The sequence below is a fragment of the Nannobrachium achirus genome (genome assembly GCF_963921795.1).
Source record: "Nannobrachium achirus genome assembly, chromosome: 14".
NCBI classification, from domain to species: Eukaryota; Metazoa; Chordata; class Actinopteri; order Myctophiformes; family Myctophidae; genus Nannobrachium; species Nannobrachium achirus.
The window spans coordinates 29,686,494-29,706,454 of record NC_137821.1 but is presented as its reverse complement, the minus strand read 5'-3'; the positions used below and the strand labels follow the sequence as shown (position 1 = coordinate 29,706,454).

Here is a 19,961-nt window from a genome sequence, read left to right as displayed (position 1 = left end):
GACTACTGCATGTGGGACTTCACCTGGACAGTTGTCTGCTTCTTCCCATAATGTAGTTCCAACTTCCAAGTCCCAGCCAATCTCCAGACATTCTACTGGTTCTAAATAAAATCCGACAGGGCTTTGGCCGGGGAATATGAATCGATTTTCTGTTTGCAATACAGAGGGCATTTAAGATCACACCTCCGCGCCATTTGTTTTGAACACAGACTCCCCTTCCTCCACGCCACTGCTAGTGCTGTGATTGAGTATCGATAAGGTGATCGCCTCATCCGGGGGGCACAAGAAATCAAAGCTTGCTGATTATTAGAGGTGCATTGTTCCCCTGCGACCTGCCGCAGAGGTGGCCTTAATAGGATCTGATGTATTTTGGCCCGGGGCTGCATGGGCACTCCGCCGTGCACTGCTAGAGCGTTGCCAGGGAACTGCGCCGGCCTGGGTATGGGGCTCTTGGTGAGGTTCTCAGCTGGGGCTGCTGTTTTTGATAGAAGCGCGCCTGCGCTTGTGCGTGAGCACGCCATAAATGGTCAATGATTCAAAGACCCGGGACCACTAGACCACTGGGCTCTGTGGAAATGCAGGTATGTGGAAAAGCTAGAAGTGACTCACGAGCCAACCAATAAAACGGCAGCACTAAAACCCCTATAAAGTGTGGCAGAAGTTTGATCTCTGTTTTTTATGAAACTACAAAATCCGCCCGCGCTCCTGACTTGACCTTCAGTTTAATTTACTGCCCTGAGAAGAATGGCTGACGTCTCACTTGATCTGACGGAGAAAAATGTTTATAGCAGCGTGTGTGTGTGTGTGTTGAGTGCTCTAAGAGCAATGAAAAGGGAGAAAAGAGGTTCGAGGGAGAGATACCGTAATTGATAGCAGATGTGTACGTACGTGGAAGGGAACTGTTGACACACTTGACTGTGAATCATCCTGTATCTACGGTGCAGACTGCCCCACGTCGGACACACTCCAGCCGATCATATATCACAACAACTGACGTCAGGACGACTCAGGAATGAGAGTGCACCTCCATCCAGGGGCGTCACAAGGGGGGGAAACGTGGGACTGAGTTACCAGGGCCCAAGGTGCGAGGGCCTTAATTGTTTTATACTTAGCTATTGAAAAATAACAGGTATACGTGTAGATCTGCTATTTTTTGAAAAGTCGTGATAATGTGTGCAAATCATTGAATACAGTATGTGTATTTTTTAAGCGAACATTTGTAACTCGAATTTTGCTTATGGGGGGTCCCTAGAACGAAGTATTTTGAGATGGGGGTCCGTGGCCAAATAAATATAATTTTGGGGGTCATTCACATGAAAAGGTTTGAGCAGAACTGACATAGAAACATATATGTATATATTTTTTTAAACCTTTGAAATATTCAAAGACTTCAATTAATAGCAGATCCACAAGATCGCAGCGTGGCACTTGGTGCCGCGCTGTGAGCTTGTATATCTACTATCTTTCAATAGTTAAAGTACCCAGGGCCCAGAATTTGGTGCGACACCCCTGCCTCCATCCAACACTACAAGGATTGGCCCATTGCTCCGTCTGTCTGTTGTTGCGGGATTTTGTCTAAACTTGTGCAAGATTTGAAGTAGTGATTAATGAAAACATGTGAAATCTAATACAGCTTGGCAACCCTGAGACAAATGACTAACATATTCTCAGTGTTTGTGCCAGCGTCTTCTTCTTCAAGGTGCTTTTGGAGAAGCATCACCTGCATATTCACTGATATAGTGATGGAAATGCAATCGCAATGACGACTTTGAAACCATGGCGAGGGAGCATAAGCAATCCACAGCAAGCCCATGTCCTCAATGGAAATTCCTCCGAATTTCCATCCGATTTGGTGCCAAACTCCATGACTTGGCATTATACCCCCCACTCTCCATCACCCCACCACACACACACACACAGTCAAACCACACACGTATGCACCTGAGCAGATTTCCTTTTTTTCTTTTCTTTTTTTTATGTATTCATGCATTATTATGGTTTCACTGGCTTCAATACCTGTCAGTGATTGTCCCACCTAGCTCTGGCAAAAAGAGAACAATGAAATAGTTTACTTAAACCAGGCTGCTATTGACGGAGCCCAGTGACAGCTCCGCAGGGCTCAGTGTCACTGATAAGATAACGACCAAAGGTGAGAAAGTCACCGCAGGGATTTGCGGCTGGGTGGCGGGTTGGGTGCCCCCTCCGTTGCTAGGCATCATTGTTTGTGTGTCTGTCTCCATTTCGGCACCGCTGGTGTGGATCAGGTTACTCTGTGGATGAGCACTCGTGTTGTTCAACACTCTGATTCATTGTGAATCCACTGTCTTGATTGAACACGGTGGAAATATTGCCGGTTTGCATCCATTCAATCAAACTGCAGTTGAGACTGTGCTGTCAATAGAGAGAATTGTATAGTGGCGATGAATTAATTTCTAACAATCTTCATAGTAATAGTGTGAAGATATAGGGTGGTGGTGGATGCATGAAAATGTGGACGTAAACCCAGCACATACGGCGCAAGTTGGTAATAAATTCAACTTCAGTTTAGGGGTGGAACAGTTAATCAAACTAATTTATTTAAGTAATCTTTTGTTCCCTTTTCTTCTTGTCATTATAGGCGATTTATTATAGGCAGAAATAGCAGATCTACAAGCTTACAACATGACATGATGCAATGCGTTGTGATCTTGTAGATTGACTATTGGCTATTTTATTTATTGACTATTAATTGATTTAGTCAATCATAAAACATCTATTTCTGTTTTTTTTTGCCTATTTGTTGATATAAAAAATAAACAACATGCTTCTCGATTAATCAAAAAAGGAATCAATACCTTAATCACTAAGAATCTAATCGATAGTTGCAGCCCTACTATTTCAACTTCAGTTTCAGTATATTGTTACATCACAAGCTTACTTACACTCATACAGAGGTATAAAAGTGTGGGTGATATTATTTTGTGTAAACTTCCCACACATTGCTTTTAGCTTACATTTTAAATAAAGAATAAGAATGAAAATAAAAGGAGATCAATTTATCAAATATAAAGTTGTTGACAGTTTTCTTCAGTCTATTGCGCAAACAGGAAAATACATCAAATAGCAGCAGATATAAAATATGCATAAAATGCATGCATGAATTCAACATAAAATGTTTAATTTACAGTGTGCTTTAGTGAGAAAATGCTGCAAGTCAACACTTCTGTCAGTCAAAAATACCTTGCACTACACTTTTTCGACACAAAATAATGAGGTCTTCCTGGACACTGAGGCAGTAGTTTTTGTGCTGTACACTACAGCAGTGGTTCTCAACCTTTTCAGGCTGTTTGTTACCCCCAAAATAATCTTAACTGGGGACCCCCCACCCTGACGTAGGGGTGGGCGATATGGTGATAATTATCGCTGAGACGATACAATGTCTCCACGATATGCCTTTTCAGAGGTATCGTATATATCGTGATACAATTGAGGGAGCCTTGTAAAAAATCCTGTTTAATCGTTAATACAAAGATTCATTGCAGAATTAAATTTAAACCTGCATTTTGGTCTAAATCAGTAGTTCTCAAAACTTAAAATGTCAAGGTCTCCCCTTAACTCTGACAGTATACAAATGAAACCAAATGGACCCGTAAGGGTCCATTTGGTTTCATTTGTATACTGTCAGAGGTACATACTTGTAAAGTTCAATTTAAAAAATAATCGTGATAAAATCGTGTATCGTGATACAGCTTGGGAAAATATCGTGATATTGTATTTTTCCATATCGCCCACCCCTACCCTGACGAGCACTAAGAGTTGAGGAATTCAATTCTGTATAACACAGTTTTACTGTGAAAATAGAATAATCTACATGCTCACAGAGTCTCGCAACGAGGCGTTGTGAGCATGTAAGAGGCAGACATTTTCACAATTTCTGCCTCTAATATTTGACACATTTTAATTTGACATTTTAGAGGTATTAAAAAGTCCTTAAATAGTCCCTATAAAATATACCCTGGGTGGCCTCTATACAATTACACTTTATATTGGTTTGTTTACTTTTGAATGAGAAAACAATGTTGCACATTAAGTTAATCATCTGGGGACCCCCCAAAATAATTTGAGGACCTGACCCACAGGTTGAGAACCACTGCACTACAGTACTATACCGTATGTCCTTATGCTTTTATGCTAGTGAATTAGTGATTGTTCCATGGTGGAAGATGAATTGGTTCCTGCTTGGCACATGTGACTGTTAAAGACGGCTATGAAACAAAAAAGGGACATTTGTGCAATTTAGTTATTAAGGCAGGAACTGATATTTCATGATAGCCTTTTAGATTTCAACAGTAGCATGTACAGTATGATTTGTGGTTTAATGTTTCTATCAGTTTTGCAAATACATCTTAAATAGAAACTGTTCTTAAAATCTAGAGATTCTGCTTGTTTATTTTCTGTTTTCTAAAAGGGTGTAAATCCTTGGATTAAATCTGATGTTGTATTTTCGTATTTTATTTATTAATTCTCAGTTAGCAGTCTTAAACCCAACTGCCCTTACAACAACAAAACTTGTATTTTTACAATATATATTAGACTGAAATGACCTGCTCCATCAACACTTAACCAGTGTGGTAGCTTGTGCCTTCTTGGGTTGTGTCAATTTCTTACATATTCCTACTGGAGATTCACTCAGCACACATAATATATTTAAAGATGACAATTTCCCTTCCAGACAAACCTCTGTAGTCATCTTAATGTAATTCCCTGAATCTGACCCAGCTTGAAGCAGGGCGTTGCTGTATGCGCTTAGCAAATCCTGCCTGGGTAAACAGATGTATCTCTATAAGCTAACATGTGAATTGTAATTCGCCCCCAGAGTGAGCTTGCTTAGGTCTCCGCTGTTGAAGTTGAAAAGTTCAAGACACAAAACGAGAGGGCGAAACTGTGGGGGAGGGTTGCTGTGAGACTCGGTAGGCCGTAGTAGATTACGTAGGGAACGTAATGCACTTGGAAAGGCGCGTGCACGACGGGACCGTGGGCGTGTGTGTTTGTGTGTTTGCGAAGCTAAGAGACATCCCTATCAGCGAAAGCAGAATTTCAAAAGGAGCTACATTCCACCCTGTGTGTGTGGCCAACCCTTCAGCCAGAGAACAATTTGATCAAGACAGTTCCAGTGTCCCTCTTTGTGCCCTCCGTCACAACCTCATATGTTAGTGTCAGGTGTACTGGGTAGCTATTTATAACTAGTGAAGGTTAATGAAAAATACATGATCTCTCTCTCTCTCTCTCTTTCTCACTCTCTCTCCCTCTCGTCTCCTCCCCAGGTCCGAACGCTATTCGTCAGCGGGCTACCGCTGGATATTAAGCCCCGAGAGCTCTATCTCCTGTTCAGACCATTTAAGGTATGTTTATATGTATTAAATGGATGGCTGTGCAGCTATTCTTAGCAGCTTTCCTTCCAGCGGTCAATGAGACCTCCATTAATGGTGATGAAGTAAATGGCCATGGAAAAATCCACTGCGGTTCAAGTGTCCGTGTTCCCGAGACTGAAGTTCAATCAAGTCAGATCCACACACGGGAAGCTTAGAGGAGGCTAATGGAAAATAGCATGTTGCCTTCCATACTAAATGCTACTAAACTATCTGTTTCATCTTACGTTCAGTGGACGAGAGTAAGCGTTCATCTGACCCAAACAACAACAGTGCAAATGTGGTGACAATAAGTGAGTCGGGTTGAGGAGAGAGTATCGTGAGGTGTATTGGGATCCTGCCCCAGAGAAATGTGGTCTAATGGCACATCAACAGTGCAGTTAAAGTGAATAATTGGTCAATTGCTATGCATCTAATACTTCTTAGATAATGCCCATGGTATGTACTCTGTGGAAATGGTTTATATCATGAGTGCTGAAAGCAGTAAATCTCATGCAATCAGGCATATGGATACTCAACAGCCCAGCGCATATGGTTTTCATAAGAGTTCTATGATCCATGACACAACCACTCGTAGTCAGTTATGAACCTGCCGTAGATTGGAAGCCTTTTGCTTGTCAACAATATTGAAATGTATCATTTTGTGACACCATACAGTATGTTGAGTCACTGTATGTTGCTCATTTATATCGTGACATGCCCTGTGGTACTGTGAAATCCTCTATTCTCTCAAGTCCGTGAAGGTTATAGCAATGGGTGTTATGGGTCTCAGGACCCCCACATTTAACCCCTTCTGAAAGGGCTTCGTGCCTGGGACCAGCCATAAAATATTGGTGCATTTTCATCATGAAGAGTTATCACAATATTTTGAAAATAGAAAATCTACAAGTTCACAATGCATCACATCATGGTGTGTTGTGAGCTTGTAGTTTGGTTCTTTTCAAATAGACAAAGTGTGAAATAAAGTTAATGTGGTTAAAACTGTTCCTCAGTTTGCTGGACACCCCCAGGAGCCCCCAAGCAAGGACCCGTGGGGGTCTATATGGACCTCACTTTCAGAACCACTGGATTATAGAATACATCATTTGTGTTAGTATCCTTATATCAGTCATTCTGATTTTTGTTTTGTTCTCTCTTACAGGGCTATGAAGGCTCCTTGATAAAACTCACTTCAAAGCAGGTATGTTGACGACACTCCATGTTTCCATAAGCAACTGAATCCATCACTCATTCGCTCACCAAGCTATCACTGCATATGTTACGCAATGGCCTGCGAATCAACGCCTCGAATAATCCCCCCAGCCCGCCCGAAGGAGTAGGGTTTCTTGTTTCGGCTTTGTCTGTCTCTGCTTAGCACAGAAAAAACTTACAAGTTAGCACCCTTTGTTAGCAAATAACTTAAACAGAAAAATACATCAGCTTTTCTTTTTCAAGGAGTGTGGTTTACCTTCCACGGTGGGGGTGTAGGAAGCGTTGCACCAACTTGCCTTTGGCAATAGCCTGACTGCATGCAGTCAACTTCAAGACAATCAACTCCAGCGGGATGTGTAGGGAAGGGAAGGGAAGGAAGATGGGAAAGAATCTTGAGGTGTCAAAGTGAATGTTTTGACAAGAGTGGTACTGACAGTAATGTTTTGCCCCTGGGGCTCAAAAATTGAAAATGAGCTCAGTTGGCATGTGTCCAAGACAAGCCCAGAGTTAAGCAACTCAGCTTCATGTCAGGGTACTTGATAGCAGATTACAATTTGATCAATACAAAGACAACTTGCTCATTAAGGTGTCTTTAGATTCAGTAGCATGTAAAGTACGTCCCAGCACACCCAGTTGTTGAGGTGTCCCCACTTAACCCCCTAACAGCCCCCTACAGCGCTTATCACGACCATCTGGAGCAGCCATCAAATGCATGAAGCTGAAACTGAATTAATCAGTACTTCAAATCAAACAGACGTGCAAAGTATTACATCACTAGGAGTTCATACATATAGAGATTATCACCCTGGCGTTTGTTGTTGCCTCAGGTAGGATATTGAGGATAACGAATGTTGGGTGATAATTTACCCATAGCCTTATGTATTTATAAACAAAAACAGCAACAACATTGCCTTTACTGTCAATGAGGAACTGCTGTCCCACTGGGATTTCCTGATAGTGTGGGGAGGGAACATAGCAGGTGCTACTGGCGAGCCTCGCCCTTGTTGGTATGTGGCCATTCGGTGTACCATCCAATATTGCTGTTTCCTGTTCTGTGTTTTAGTTCTTTTGTGCCTGGATAAGCTCCAGTGTCTCCTCAGCAGTTGATTCTACCAAACCATCCATGACAACCATGTCTGGTGGTTGATTTTTGACCGTGTTTGGTTTACTGACTTCCTAACGCAGCTTGCTGATGGTGACAGTGCACAGTTATGAGCCCTAGGGCTGACTGTTATCAATCTATTCAAGAACCTTAGAATTTAAAGGGGCCCCACCATGCTTTTCAAAGTATATATTTTATATAAATATTGGTCCATAATACGGTTTTATACAGGTTTTAGCCTAAACAACCACTCGGATATTGAAATGTCATGCTCTGTCTGTCTCTAATTCCAAGCCGTTTCAGATGCAATACCAAAATGGCAACAGGGCACTGTCTTTAGGCTAAAATTGGAACGATACAGAGAATATTAGAGAACCACGATAAGAACCATGTAGAGTCAATCGTAATCTTCTCAGTATCGTTCCAATTTTAGTACCACTTTACCTCATGGTTCCACCTCATATATATTCTTATTTCCACACAACAACTCTAAGGTAAATTAATGACATAGTTCAATGTTGAAAATAAGTGGTATTCCCCTTTAACACATCGGGTGCCCCTGGATTGAGCCCCATTTATCCCCTCTCGCTGCCCAGGCCCACCACCATTGTATTGAATCCGGCCCTGCTGCGTCAATGCATGCGTCATGACGTCACTTGGTCACATGAGCGCAGACAGGATGTTGTTGTGTAACTTTCTGTATGGACCAGTGTTGATCATAACTGTTCATTGCCGATCAAAATTTGGACATTTTGCCGCACCCCGCCACAGTTTTAGCCATAAAACAAACATCAGAGATAAAGGGCGTTAAAGATGGGGAAATGCATTGGAGTATATGCAGAAAAACGGCCGTGCGATGCTCTCAGCGTCAACTCGAAGCGACTAGCGGCTAATGGGCTACATCCATGCGTAGCCCCAACCTAACGGTGAGATTTAAAGTTAATACTGTATATACAGTAAACACGTCAAAACGTTGTGGGCCTCCAGCAACATCAAAGAGATTGGCATGTAGACACCTCGTGGGCATCCCATGAGTTAACAACTTGGGGGCCAAACTCGTTCAGTAACGAGATACGGCCACTGGAGGTCGCTGTGCCAAAACTCAGTTGTCTCGTCTTTCAACGAGACAAAGGGTTAACTTTGTTACATGCAGCTGCATCCGTCCTGTGTACCCTGTGAGAGACGCTGGTGCATATGTCATAACATGACGCGCACAGAAGCGAAATGGAGCATCTAGGCTGCGTTGATTTCTATTCTATGCTGAAACATAAAAAGGGCTTTATCTCTGAATAAGGTGCAAAGAACGCCAGGGAAGCAGAGATCTGATTGTTTTCACGGCGACACTTTACCGCGATGGTCGGCCCCGGTTTGGATTTTAGTTTCGCGAGCGTTTGTAAACAAATGGATTATCTTCCTCAATCGTCAGTGGACACTCACGTGCACACGCACAAAGCTTCCGAGGCTCTTCAAAATAAAGCGTAAGTGAACGGCGGCACCAGCAACAGCTAGAAATGTTAGAAACCTTGGCTTCCGTTGTGTTAAGTATATGGCCTGTTTCATACACTAGTAAGACACCTGAGGGTGGAATGCGACCTCAGGGTGACATGCAACCTCGCCCTAAAGGGCGAGGTCGCGCCAATTCTTGACCATCTGGCCAACCACAGCGTTTCTCTGACGATTCTAGTTGTTGTCATTCTGGGGGGAGTTTGTTCATGTTTTTGTGAGGGTATCAACCCTAGGAGACACGGGGAGAACATGCAAACTCCACACAGAAAGGCCCTATCGCTCACACCCTAGGTTGGGTTGGCGATAGGGCCTTTCTGTGTGGAGTTTGCCTAAACATGGAGATGTGGTACAGAAGGACTCATATGGGCATAAAAAGTATGTCATGTGACATCACTTCCTGTACAGACAGTCAGACAGACAGCCATTGACTCCGACCTAACAATGGCTACTGTCTATGACGGTAGTTCCATATGACATATTGGACTAGACTATCTCCATATATAGTGTTATCCACATCTCCATGTTAGGACTCATATATGGGCATAAAAAGTATGTCATGTGACATCACTTCCTGTACAGAGAGTCAGCCATTGACTCCGGATTAACAATGGCTACTGTCTATGACGGTAGTCCCATATGACATATTGGACTAGACTATCTCCATATATAGTGTTATCCACATCTCCATGTTTAGACAGCCATTGACTCCGGCCTAACAATGGCTACTTTCTATGACGGTAATCCCATATGACATGATGGACTGGACTATCTCCATATATAGTGTTATCCACATTTCGTGTAGCCGCCCTGTACAGGAAGTGATGTCACAACTCGCTGACATCACACTGACATCACAGAGGATACGGAAGGAAGGTCACGACGATACGGAAGGAAGGTCACTCAAGCGACACGGTTCTTCAGAGTATATGCGACCTTCGGTCGCAATTATTTGTATCCAATCCAGTCTGATTGGACCTTATATTGTCCAAGATATCTGGCCTTACAATCCAGATACAGTAACTTCAGTCAAAATGTTAACAAAAACAGGGTCACTTTAGCTGGCGTTAAGGTTATCTGACCTAGAACAATAGTGTGTTGCCTATAGCAACCACACAAACTACAGCCTGTTTCTTACTGGGAAGTTAACACAGTGAAATAGAAGCCATTATTCTTGCATCAAGTAAAATTGAATGATAACTAAAAATGTGATGTTGGTGACAGCCCTAATACTGACACAGTATAGAACGTTACTGAATTGATTGTGTATACTAATATAGGGATTTCCCTGTACCATATACATGTTGTGGGGGTGTCCTCTTCTTCTTCATCTTCTTCTCCTGCTTCTTCTACTTCTTCTTGGTGTTATTGTTATGATTATATTATTATTACTAGTAGTAGTAAGTGTAGTTTATAATTTGTCATGCTAAAGTTATTAAAGACCTACATTTTATTCTCATAAAATCTTCCTTCTTAATATTGGTTCTCATTCAGTAGCTTTAGTTTGTACACTTTTCTCCCCGTATTTTTGTCTCTTTTCGCTCTCCGTTCCCATAGGTCTGAAAATTGCAGGTTTCCGCATGGCAGACTTTGTATGATTCATACATGCTGTATGGACATAGTTCTCACGCGGTGCATTATTTTAGGGTGTCCTGGTTTCGAGCAACTCTCCCATGCTCTCACGCTTCTACAGCCTGACCCTGACTAATGGAAACGACAATGACTTAAATCAATCGATCTCTCTCTCTTCAATCCACTCAAAGGACACATGGCCAACTCCATATATAGCAAGAGCCAGATCTCGGGCCCTTTCTATTTATATTCTCCCTTCTGACGTCTTTACCCAGTCTGTCTTTGTTTTTCCTCCCTCTCCCTCTCCTGTTCAACTTGCTCAAAATTCCCATAACCCTCGAAAGCTTTCCAGATTGCACACGGTGTGGCACAGCCTCATGAGAACAACAGAAACAACTCTTATCCCCCCTTCCATATCTTCATTTCCACTCCCCCTCTCCCCTGCCGTCTGTTTGTTGGGAGGGGGGTATCTGTGAAATCTGTGTCTCCTTTGTTCAAAAACCCCAAAATACATATTGAGGGCAGACGATTCGAAACATGTACTGTATGTCTTCGTTGTCGGGTGGAAACCTTGTATCTCCAAGTTTAAAATGTGTACGTTCTTTCGCAAAGTAAAGCCCTGCTTCATCATACAAGGCCGTCACACGAATGTGGTGAAAACAGCAGATCTACAAGCACACAATGGGTGTTTTTAAAATGATAAATGCAAAACGAACGGTTTTGGACATACAAGGTTTCCACCCGACAGCGACGATATTAAAAAAAGAGTCACATATCATGCCATGGCAGCAACTCCCGTGAATACACACTGCAGCGACCGGTGTAACGATGTCTTTATTCACGGAAGACAAGCTTGTACAAGCCATACACGGTATATCTTTCCTTTCTCTCCTTTTAAATCAGCGACTGCAGGACGGACAAGAGAGAGACATATATAGTTTACAGTACAAGTGTTCCTGCTCTGCTGTCGACGGGCCTGTTTTGGAGAAGTCTTTAAGACGACCCCCCCATCCCGTCTCTCTCTCTCTCTCTCTCTCTCTCTCTCTCTCTCTCTCTCTCTCTCTCTCTTCACCCATTTCATTTTCTCCCTCCTCATTCTAAACTTTGACCTGTTTTTTTCCCTCTCTCCTTCTTTCACATTGCTTCCTTGAGCCCCCTTATTTGTTTTTGTCCTTCTGTTCTCTAACCCCCCCCTCTCTCTCTCTCTCTCTCCTGCATGTACAGTACTCGCTGGTTCTCACTATTCTATTGCCCGTATTTGGACATAGGGGAGCTGAACACTGTCCCTGAATGATGAACTCGCTGTAGGCCTCCTACCTCCCTCCCTCCCTCCATCCTCTCTCTCTCTCTCTCTCTCTCTCTCTCTCTCTCTCTCTCTCTCTCTCTCTCTCTCTCTCTCTCTCTGCTTCAATCTCTTTCTCCCGCCGTCTCCGTCTTCTCTTCTCTTCGATTTAATAAACTGGAAGGAAGAGCGAGACAGACGGAGAGAGATGACAGAATGCATATAAACCCCCCCTCCTCCACAAACAAACCATGTCTGTGTCACTCAGACAGAATTTGCCGACTCAGGTTTGTGCCTTTAAACCATGTTTCCTTCTTGTGTTCTTGTCTCCCCAGCCGGTGGGGTTTGTGAGCTTTGACAGCCGGTCGGAGGCAGAGGCGGCTAAGAATGCCTTGAATGTAAGTGTCACGCACCGAACAACCTCTCTCCTATAGCTAGCGTCTGTGGTCTCCCTTCTGGATCTACTGAGGGAATGGACCTGCATGTAGGCCTGTCACAATTATTATTATTACATAATCGTCAAATCGCAATTATTTTACATTATCGCAATTATTTTCTCATAATCGTCATAATCGTTTCCATGTTGAAAAAGTTAATATATATAATATATAACAGTTTAAAAAACTTTGGAAATAGCAGGTCTACAAGCTCACAACGTGTCGCGATGCGACGCGTTGTGAGCTTGTAGATCGGCTATTTCCACTATCAATGTTCTTTTTTAAGTATAAAGTTGACAAATATGACAGGAATTTCTTTGTATATTTAGGTTATGTGTCATATCTGCCATGTGCAACTTCAAAGCCTAAAAGCTAAACAGAAACGTAAATGTCAACGACAAAAAGGCAATTAAATCGTTAATCGCAATTATTTGAGTGACAATTAATCGTCGGGTAAAATGGTATAATCGTGACAGCCCTGCCTGCATGTTATTTCATCTCCTGGTATTATGGATTCAATAAATACCTCAAAAATCTCAATCAAATTCTACAGTATTATGATAGGTAACATGTTATGTTTGTGACATGATTCAATGTCCACCCACAAGCACATTTGTATATATGAAGATATACTCTGTGTGTGTGTGTGTGTGTGTGTGTGTGTGTGTGTGTGTGTGTGTGTGTGTGTGTGTACACACGCACCCACCCACACACATACACATTGTAGTAAAGTATATCGATCAGTTATTTTATTTGAAAGCTATAGCTACTGTAGTTTTATTAGTAAAATAAAGCCTTTGGTATCCGCAAGATTCTACAAGGTCACATTAAGCGAGGGCAAATTAGCAACTTCTTCCACGTATAAATAGGAGGCATTGATCTGGGATTTGTTTTTAATCTCTTATTTAAAAAAATATATAGCGTTTGAGCTCCCTTGTAGAAAGCCTTGATGAAACGGACTTGTTCAAAATAGACCTCATCTTTGCAGGGCTTTAGTCAAACTTCAACATGAGTAATGAGGACTACGGCAATCGGTGCCTTTATTTCCCTACCTTTTTTCATTTGATGTGTACATTATACTTTACCTTTTCTTGGCGTTTCTTAAAGCCATGAGTGTCCCTTTGCCACAGAAATAGATCAATGTAATCATCCTGACGGCGTGAAACAATGACAACTCTCGCAGAATCTGTCAACTTTCAAATACTTTCAAATAATACTGAGATCCGTTTGCATCAAAGACAGACGAGGGAGTAAGGGAAATGATACGAATTATCGTCTTATTATGAGCAAAAAGTATTCTGTGTGTGCGTGTGCATGCGTGCGTGTGCGTAGATTCAGTCAGTTGCTCCGAGATTTAAACAGTGCTCTTGTTTTCTGCGAGGGCTATGTCCCATGGGTCATATGGAGATGAGCCCGATTTTTTGCAAACATCTATCTGCATATTGAAATACAGGAGAGAGGAACGCAGTATTTGAGTTTGGCGTGTATGTTTAGGGGATGTTACTGCATTTACATTCGCTTTGATATTGCCTGCATAATATTCCCTGTAAACTAAGAGAAAATACAGTCGCTGAGTTCGACTAAGAAAAGAAAAAGATTGATTCACATGACTCAACACATTTCTACAATGATCCCGTTTACCACTTTATTGTACATGAAGTAACTATCATCACCCAAACCCAATGACAAGCAGAACCGTTAAAAATGGGGGTCGGATAATAATAATAAATAATAATAAAGAAGTTATAAACATGTCAAAGATTCCTCTGCAACCTGATTTTAAAGCTGAGTGTGAGCCCAGGCCTCATTAGATCAGTGCACCTTATTATATCTCGCCCAGCTACAGAGTTTCAGCTAGCTGAGGCAGCGGCTGCAGTGAGCCAAAGCAATCCTAGTTAATTCCCCGCTCTTCATGAGAACCATCATCCTTTTGCTCGTTTTGGCTCGGCTCTCCTGCGGGCCTGAGGGGAGCACCGGCCCGCATACGTGTTCTCACGCAGGGGCGTCACAAGGGGAGGGGGGGAGTGGGACTGAGTTACTAAGGCCCAAGGTGGAGGGGCCTTAATTATTTAGCTATTGAAAAATAGCAGATATACAAGCTCACTAAAATATTTTGAGATAGGAAACATTTAGGTTTTTTCAAAAAAACCTTAGAAGGATTTGAAATATTCAAAGACTTGCACAAATTTTCACAATCTTTCAAAAATAGCAGATCTATACAAGCTTGCAGCGCGGCACTCGTGCTGTGAGCTTGTTTATCTGCTATTTTTCAATAGTTAAAGAAAGCACAAAATAATGCGTAATAATGCGTTCCCCTCCCCGTATGAATAACATTCATGGGGGGGCCGCATTGAATCCTTGTACCCAGGGCCCAGAATTTGGTGCTTATTTTACACTGCTGTGAGCTTGTAGATCGGCCATTCTTTGCAGTGTGACTGTGTTCGCAGTGCGATTGTGTAAAAATCTGGTTTAACTCACTGCAGAAACCTTTCTTTGCTTCTCTGTTTTTCTCAGTTGATGTGACTAGAACTGTGGGGCTTTTCTTTGCCGACGAATCTCAAACGGGGTTGATTTGAGGGCGATTATAGCCACTGGCAAAATTCGACTGGGCTTTGTTGATACCTGACCTGGCAAACAAATACGGGATTTGTTTATGTCTCGTTCCATATTTTTAGACTCAGACCCGAGGTAAAAAAGTAATAGTGACCCCCCAAAAAAAGTTTTTGCTCAGCTGTCTGGTGAGATTTTGATAGAGATCATAGGAGTGAAGAGCAACCCACAGTCGACTCCCTGCTGAGCGTGTCATTTCCTAGAAGATGCCATTGTTAAAAGGCATCCAGCCTTTTAACAATGGCATCCCAGGAATTTGTCGAGGTTTTTGGCTTGGTCTAAGTGGTTGTGCTCGGTGCATGTCATAGCGATCGGAGGATTTGAGGTTGTGTTATTAAGTTACAGCCGCAGAGTTCAATGCGGAGAGAGAGAGAGAGAGACAGAGAGTGAGAGAGTGTGAGTGAGACAGAGAGAGAGAGATTGATGAGTATCTTCTGGCTCATATAACAGTGGCACGCATGACACGTGTGACAGCCAGGTTTGTGTCACCCCTCTCTATTGCTAGTGTCACCACTCTTCATCCACCTTTTCCTAAGCCACACTGAGCCATGCAGGACAGGCTTGAAACTCTTCATCTGCTTTTATTGTTCCCCAGCAACTTGGATGAAGTTATCATTGCCGTTTGACACTATTCATCATTACACTTTCACTGCACTGCAGTTTTTTGTGAATCTCACGACTAGTGATCGACTGATAAGGTTTTTTTTCATTGGCTCATGACAATATTTAGAGAGAGGAGCCACTGATGTCAGCATGTCAACCTTTTGACAGTAACTTATGTATGCTCTGAAGCAATTATGAAGAGCTTTATTACAGTAGTCTTGTATTAAAATATACATTGTGAAAGTGAAAAAGTAAATAACTTGAACCGTATTCTTTTTTTAAAGTAAAACAAATGAAAGAAATGAAAGAATACATGCGCCTTTTGTTTTGACCTCAGGGGGTCCGCTTTGACCCAGAAATCCCCCAGACCCTGCGTCTGGAATTTGCCAAGGCCAACACCAAGATGGCCAAGAACAAGCTGGTTGGCACTCCCAACCCCACTCCCAACCAGCAGAGTCCCGGGCCACAGTTCATCAGTAGAGATCCATGTGAGTGCTCCTCTTATTCCTGCTGTCTATCCTGTGTGACTTTCTCCTCTTTTTTTGTCTGTTTTTTATCTGTTGCTTGCTGCTGGTGCAAATGTCAACTCACTGTTTAGAAGTTTCGTTGCAACAGGTGATGGAACGGTGTAGTATTTGGGAGATTGCAGAAGAGTATTTGTGTTTGACATGACAACGTAACGTTGAATTATGGGTAATGGTGTTCTTTAGCCTTCTTAATGGAATGTATTTTCTTTTTTTTTACAACACAGCACACGTTGTCAGTAAATGGTACAAATGTAAAAGTTTGAGAAGCAATGAAATAAAATACAGGTTCATTTTTAAATCTATGGTTAACCTAATCCCTAGAGTTTCATCCCTGTGGACACATCCACTCGGCTGGATTTGTGCTTCATGAACTGTGCATGTTCTATTAGCTACGGTAACAAGGATTTGTAGATGTACCCTTTGAGATGTAAACCTGCGAGGAATGTGCCTCTGTAGCTCTGCACTTTGTTTTACTTTTAGTTAAATATTTTGTCAAGGGGGTTAAGAACCCTGCTTGGAGCACACATTGACAGTTGAACATAGGCCAGCTGTGGTTGTACATTCTTCCTAAATGACCAAAAAACTTCTCTTATCTGGGATCTTTTTGCCAGAGCCTGGGCGTGCACTTGTTGGGTCCCAGCGGGGTAGAGAAGGAAGCGATTAATGAACCCATGACGTAACGACCAGAGGAGGGGGGAAATGGCTCTCATTTCCTGATAAGAGTTGTTAAATCTGCCATTTTCCCCGATCTTGCCTTGATAAACGGTTGGCAACTAAATGTGTAGGTTCTACTTCACACACATGTATGCACATTGAAAATAAAATATTGGTATCTCAGTGTTTTCAAAGGAATTGCTTTGGATCAAGCTGATTCCCATGTTTGTAATCTTAAAATAGAGCTTTTTTCTCTGACTGGATGATAAAACTCTGACTCACTTCACTATCACAGACACTCTTTCCACTCATGCACTTCTCTCTCTCTCTCTTTTCTACAATCTCTTTCACTGACTTAAAGGGCACCAATCACAATATTGTCTGAAGAGGTTTCCTCATGTTTTCTCCCGAAAGGAAGAAAGAAAGAAAGGTCAAAAACGACCACCGCTATCTGTTGTACTGTATGTTCTGTACAAAGGAAATGGGGTTTTTACCATTTAGACCTGGAACGCATCTGTGTCGCATTAGATTTGAACCACTTGAACCATTATTTTTTACTTTTAGCTATTCAAAAATAGCAGATATGCAAGCTCATAGCGCGGCACAGAGTGCCGCACTATGAGCTTGTAGATCTGCTATGAAAAATCACGAACATGTTTGCAAATCTTTGAATATATATTTATATATTTAAAGAAACAACGTATTTTGAGATAGGGGTCCGCGGCCAAATACAATATCATTATTTTGGGGGTCCTTGACATTAAAAAGTTTGAAAACCTCTGATCATAGAAACGCACGTATTTCAAAAGCCTTAAAAGGATTTAGAAGACATTAAGTAGAATCGGCTCCTCGGGTCTTAATGGGGTATAAGAGGAAACGACTACAGACATTGACACTCACTTTTCACGGTGCACTACCACCACCACCACCACCACCTCCACCGCCAACACCTCCACCCTGTCCTCTCTGTCAGCCACCCCACCCATCCACCCATCCACTGGCCACTCTCCTCACTCCACTCCTCCTCTGCTTCTTCTCTCTTTCCACAGATGAGCTCACAATGCCCGCTCTTTATCCCAGCAGCCCAGATGTGTGGGCGTCATACCCCCTGTACCCGGCGGAGCTGTCGCCGGCCCTCCCACCCGCTTTCACCTACCCCTCCTCGCTCCACGCTCAGGTAACCTTAACCCCCCGCCCCCCCCCCCCCCCCCCCCCCCCCCCCCGACCACCACCACCACCATCCCTTACCCTTTCCGACCCACCCGCCCCCTCCCCTCTTCACCGCAACCTCCACGTCTTGTCTTGACCTCCTGAGCTCACTGTGCAACCCAGCTGCGTCCATCGAGCGCCATCAAATCACCTTCCACTCTGACCTGACCCACGGATGCACTTCAGAGCACAGGCCACCAAATGTCCTCCTTTCTAGCATTCTGTGACGGTCAAGTAGCATAAAGGGGAAAATGTGGCACAAAACTATCATGACAGGCTCTGAGGTGTGTTGTGAACAGATACAGACGGTGCTACTATTTCAAGGTTCAAGGCTTTATTTGTCACATACAGTCATACTTGAACAACTTGCAGTGAAATGCTTGGTAGACCTTTACAGTTACCGTGCATAGATGAGGAAGAAAAGTTAAGGAAAAGAAAAAATCAAAATAGGAGATAATATACATTAAACAGTGTGCAATGCCCTATGTGCAGTATCAAGCCATGCAATGTCCAATGTGCGGTAAACAGATGGTCTTATGCGGTGACTTACAAAGTGCATCTTTGAAGTAAGTAACATTAACATTTTGTCAAACGACAACAAGGTAAGTGTTGAAGCTATCAGAGTGTATGCGCCATAGTAACTGGTGTAGCAAAGTCTCAAGTAGAAACATCATTCAGTGCATTCCTGCTAACCTGGACATGTTTTGCATTCAAGTTAACAATGCTCCTACCCAGGTCTGGAAAGTATGGTAAAATATTAATAGGAAATGTGACTGTTTGGTACATGCAGTACGCCAGACTACAAAATGTCTGATTAGCATGTGTAAAACTACTGTGATTTGACATATTGCAGTATATAAATGTACAGTATATCCATTTTACACCCACATGGAGAGTGGGGTTTTGAGCCTGTGTGCACCAACTGCACTGGTGACTATTCCTTCAAGTTGATCAGGGCACGTGTTCAGCAGGGAGCAGAACTGGGAGGGATAGCATGTTCCTCTGCATGCGTTGCAATCCCAGTAAAGCTACTTGCTGTCAGATGAAAAGAAACGGCTGGTGACTCCAGGGCAGTGACAATCTCTCAAATATGGAGAAGATAAAGAGTTGAAATATTCTTAGCATCCAACAAATGGAAATGAATGTCCATGCACAGACTGTCATTTTGTATCATAAGTATCAAAAAGGCCTCTTCTTGCTCAGATCGTTCGTGTATTCCTATTAGACAATGGCCTTATCCAGGCTTTCTGGTATATTGAAACCTTCAGCTGTTTGAAATCTTTGCATCGTTGAAATGAACATCACCTATTCCATTAAATACAGCCCATTTTTCTTCCACTTACTTTTTTTCAACCATGACCCAATTATCTGCTTAATCTATGCGGCTCTACAGCGAGTTCACATAGGAGTTCATTATTGATCTCTTGAAATTCTTCTCATGAAGCTCAGTCGGGGTTTTTTCCGTTGAGCTCTGAATACCTGCTCTATTATTAAAACTTGTTTGTTGAATATTTTGTGAACTTGCTCCCAACGTACACTCACAGATTCTCAGGAACTATTATTTCAAAAGTGGTAAGAAATAATCTATGCTAGCCCTTTCTTAGCCTTTGTAATTATCTTTGTTATGAGATGGATGTTTAATTACTAGCATACAGTACTTGCAGTATTTCCTGACATCATGCAGAATCTCAAACAGGGCTCTTTAAGAACGAGGGCCCCAAGCAACAGCACTAACGCTGAATCTCCTATGATGTCAGATTCTAAAATAGGTTTAGGCTGAATCTGCCTATTTAGCATTTCCCGTTCCTTGGATCTTCTGGAATACGCACGCACGCACACACGCACACGCACGCACGCACGCGC

At 42.5% G+C, this 19,961-nt stretch overlaps 1 protein-coding gene across 4 annotated transcripts in view; it reads left to right on the top strand.

The window, feature by feature from the left end:
• LOC308298272 (RNA-binding protein with multiple splicing-like) overlaps positions 1 to 19,961 on the top strand; it is a 49,440-nt gene that overhangs the window by 15,539 nt on the left and 13,940 nt on the right. For 2 of the 4 annotated variants that reach the window (XM_080741838.1, XM_080741837.1), the window contains exons 2-6: positions 5,304 to 5,381; positions 6,550 to 6,588; positions 12,394 to 12,456; positions 16,046 to 16,196; positions 17,939 to 18,066. In XM_080741838.1, coding sequence (XP_080597964.1) covers positions 5,304 to 5,381; positions 6,550 to 6,588; positions 12,394 to 12,456; positions 16,046 to 16,196; positions 17,939 to 18,066 — 459 coding nt within the window. The remainder of the gene's footprint in view (positions 1 to 5,303; positions 5,382 to 6,549; positions 6,589 to 12,393; positions 12,457 to 16,045; positions 16,197 to 17,938; positions 18,067 to 19,961) is intronic. The other 2 variants (XM_080741840.1, XM_080741839.1) reach the window with 1 other exon arrangement.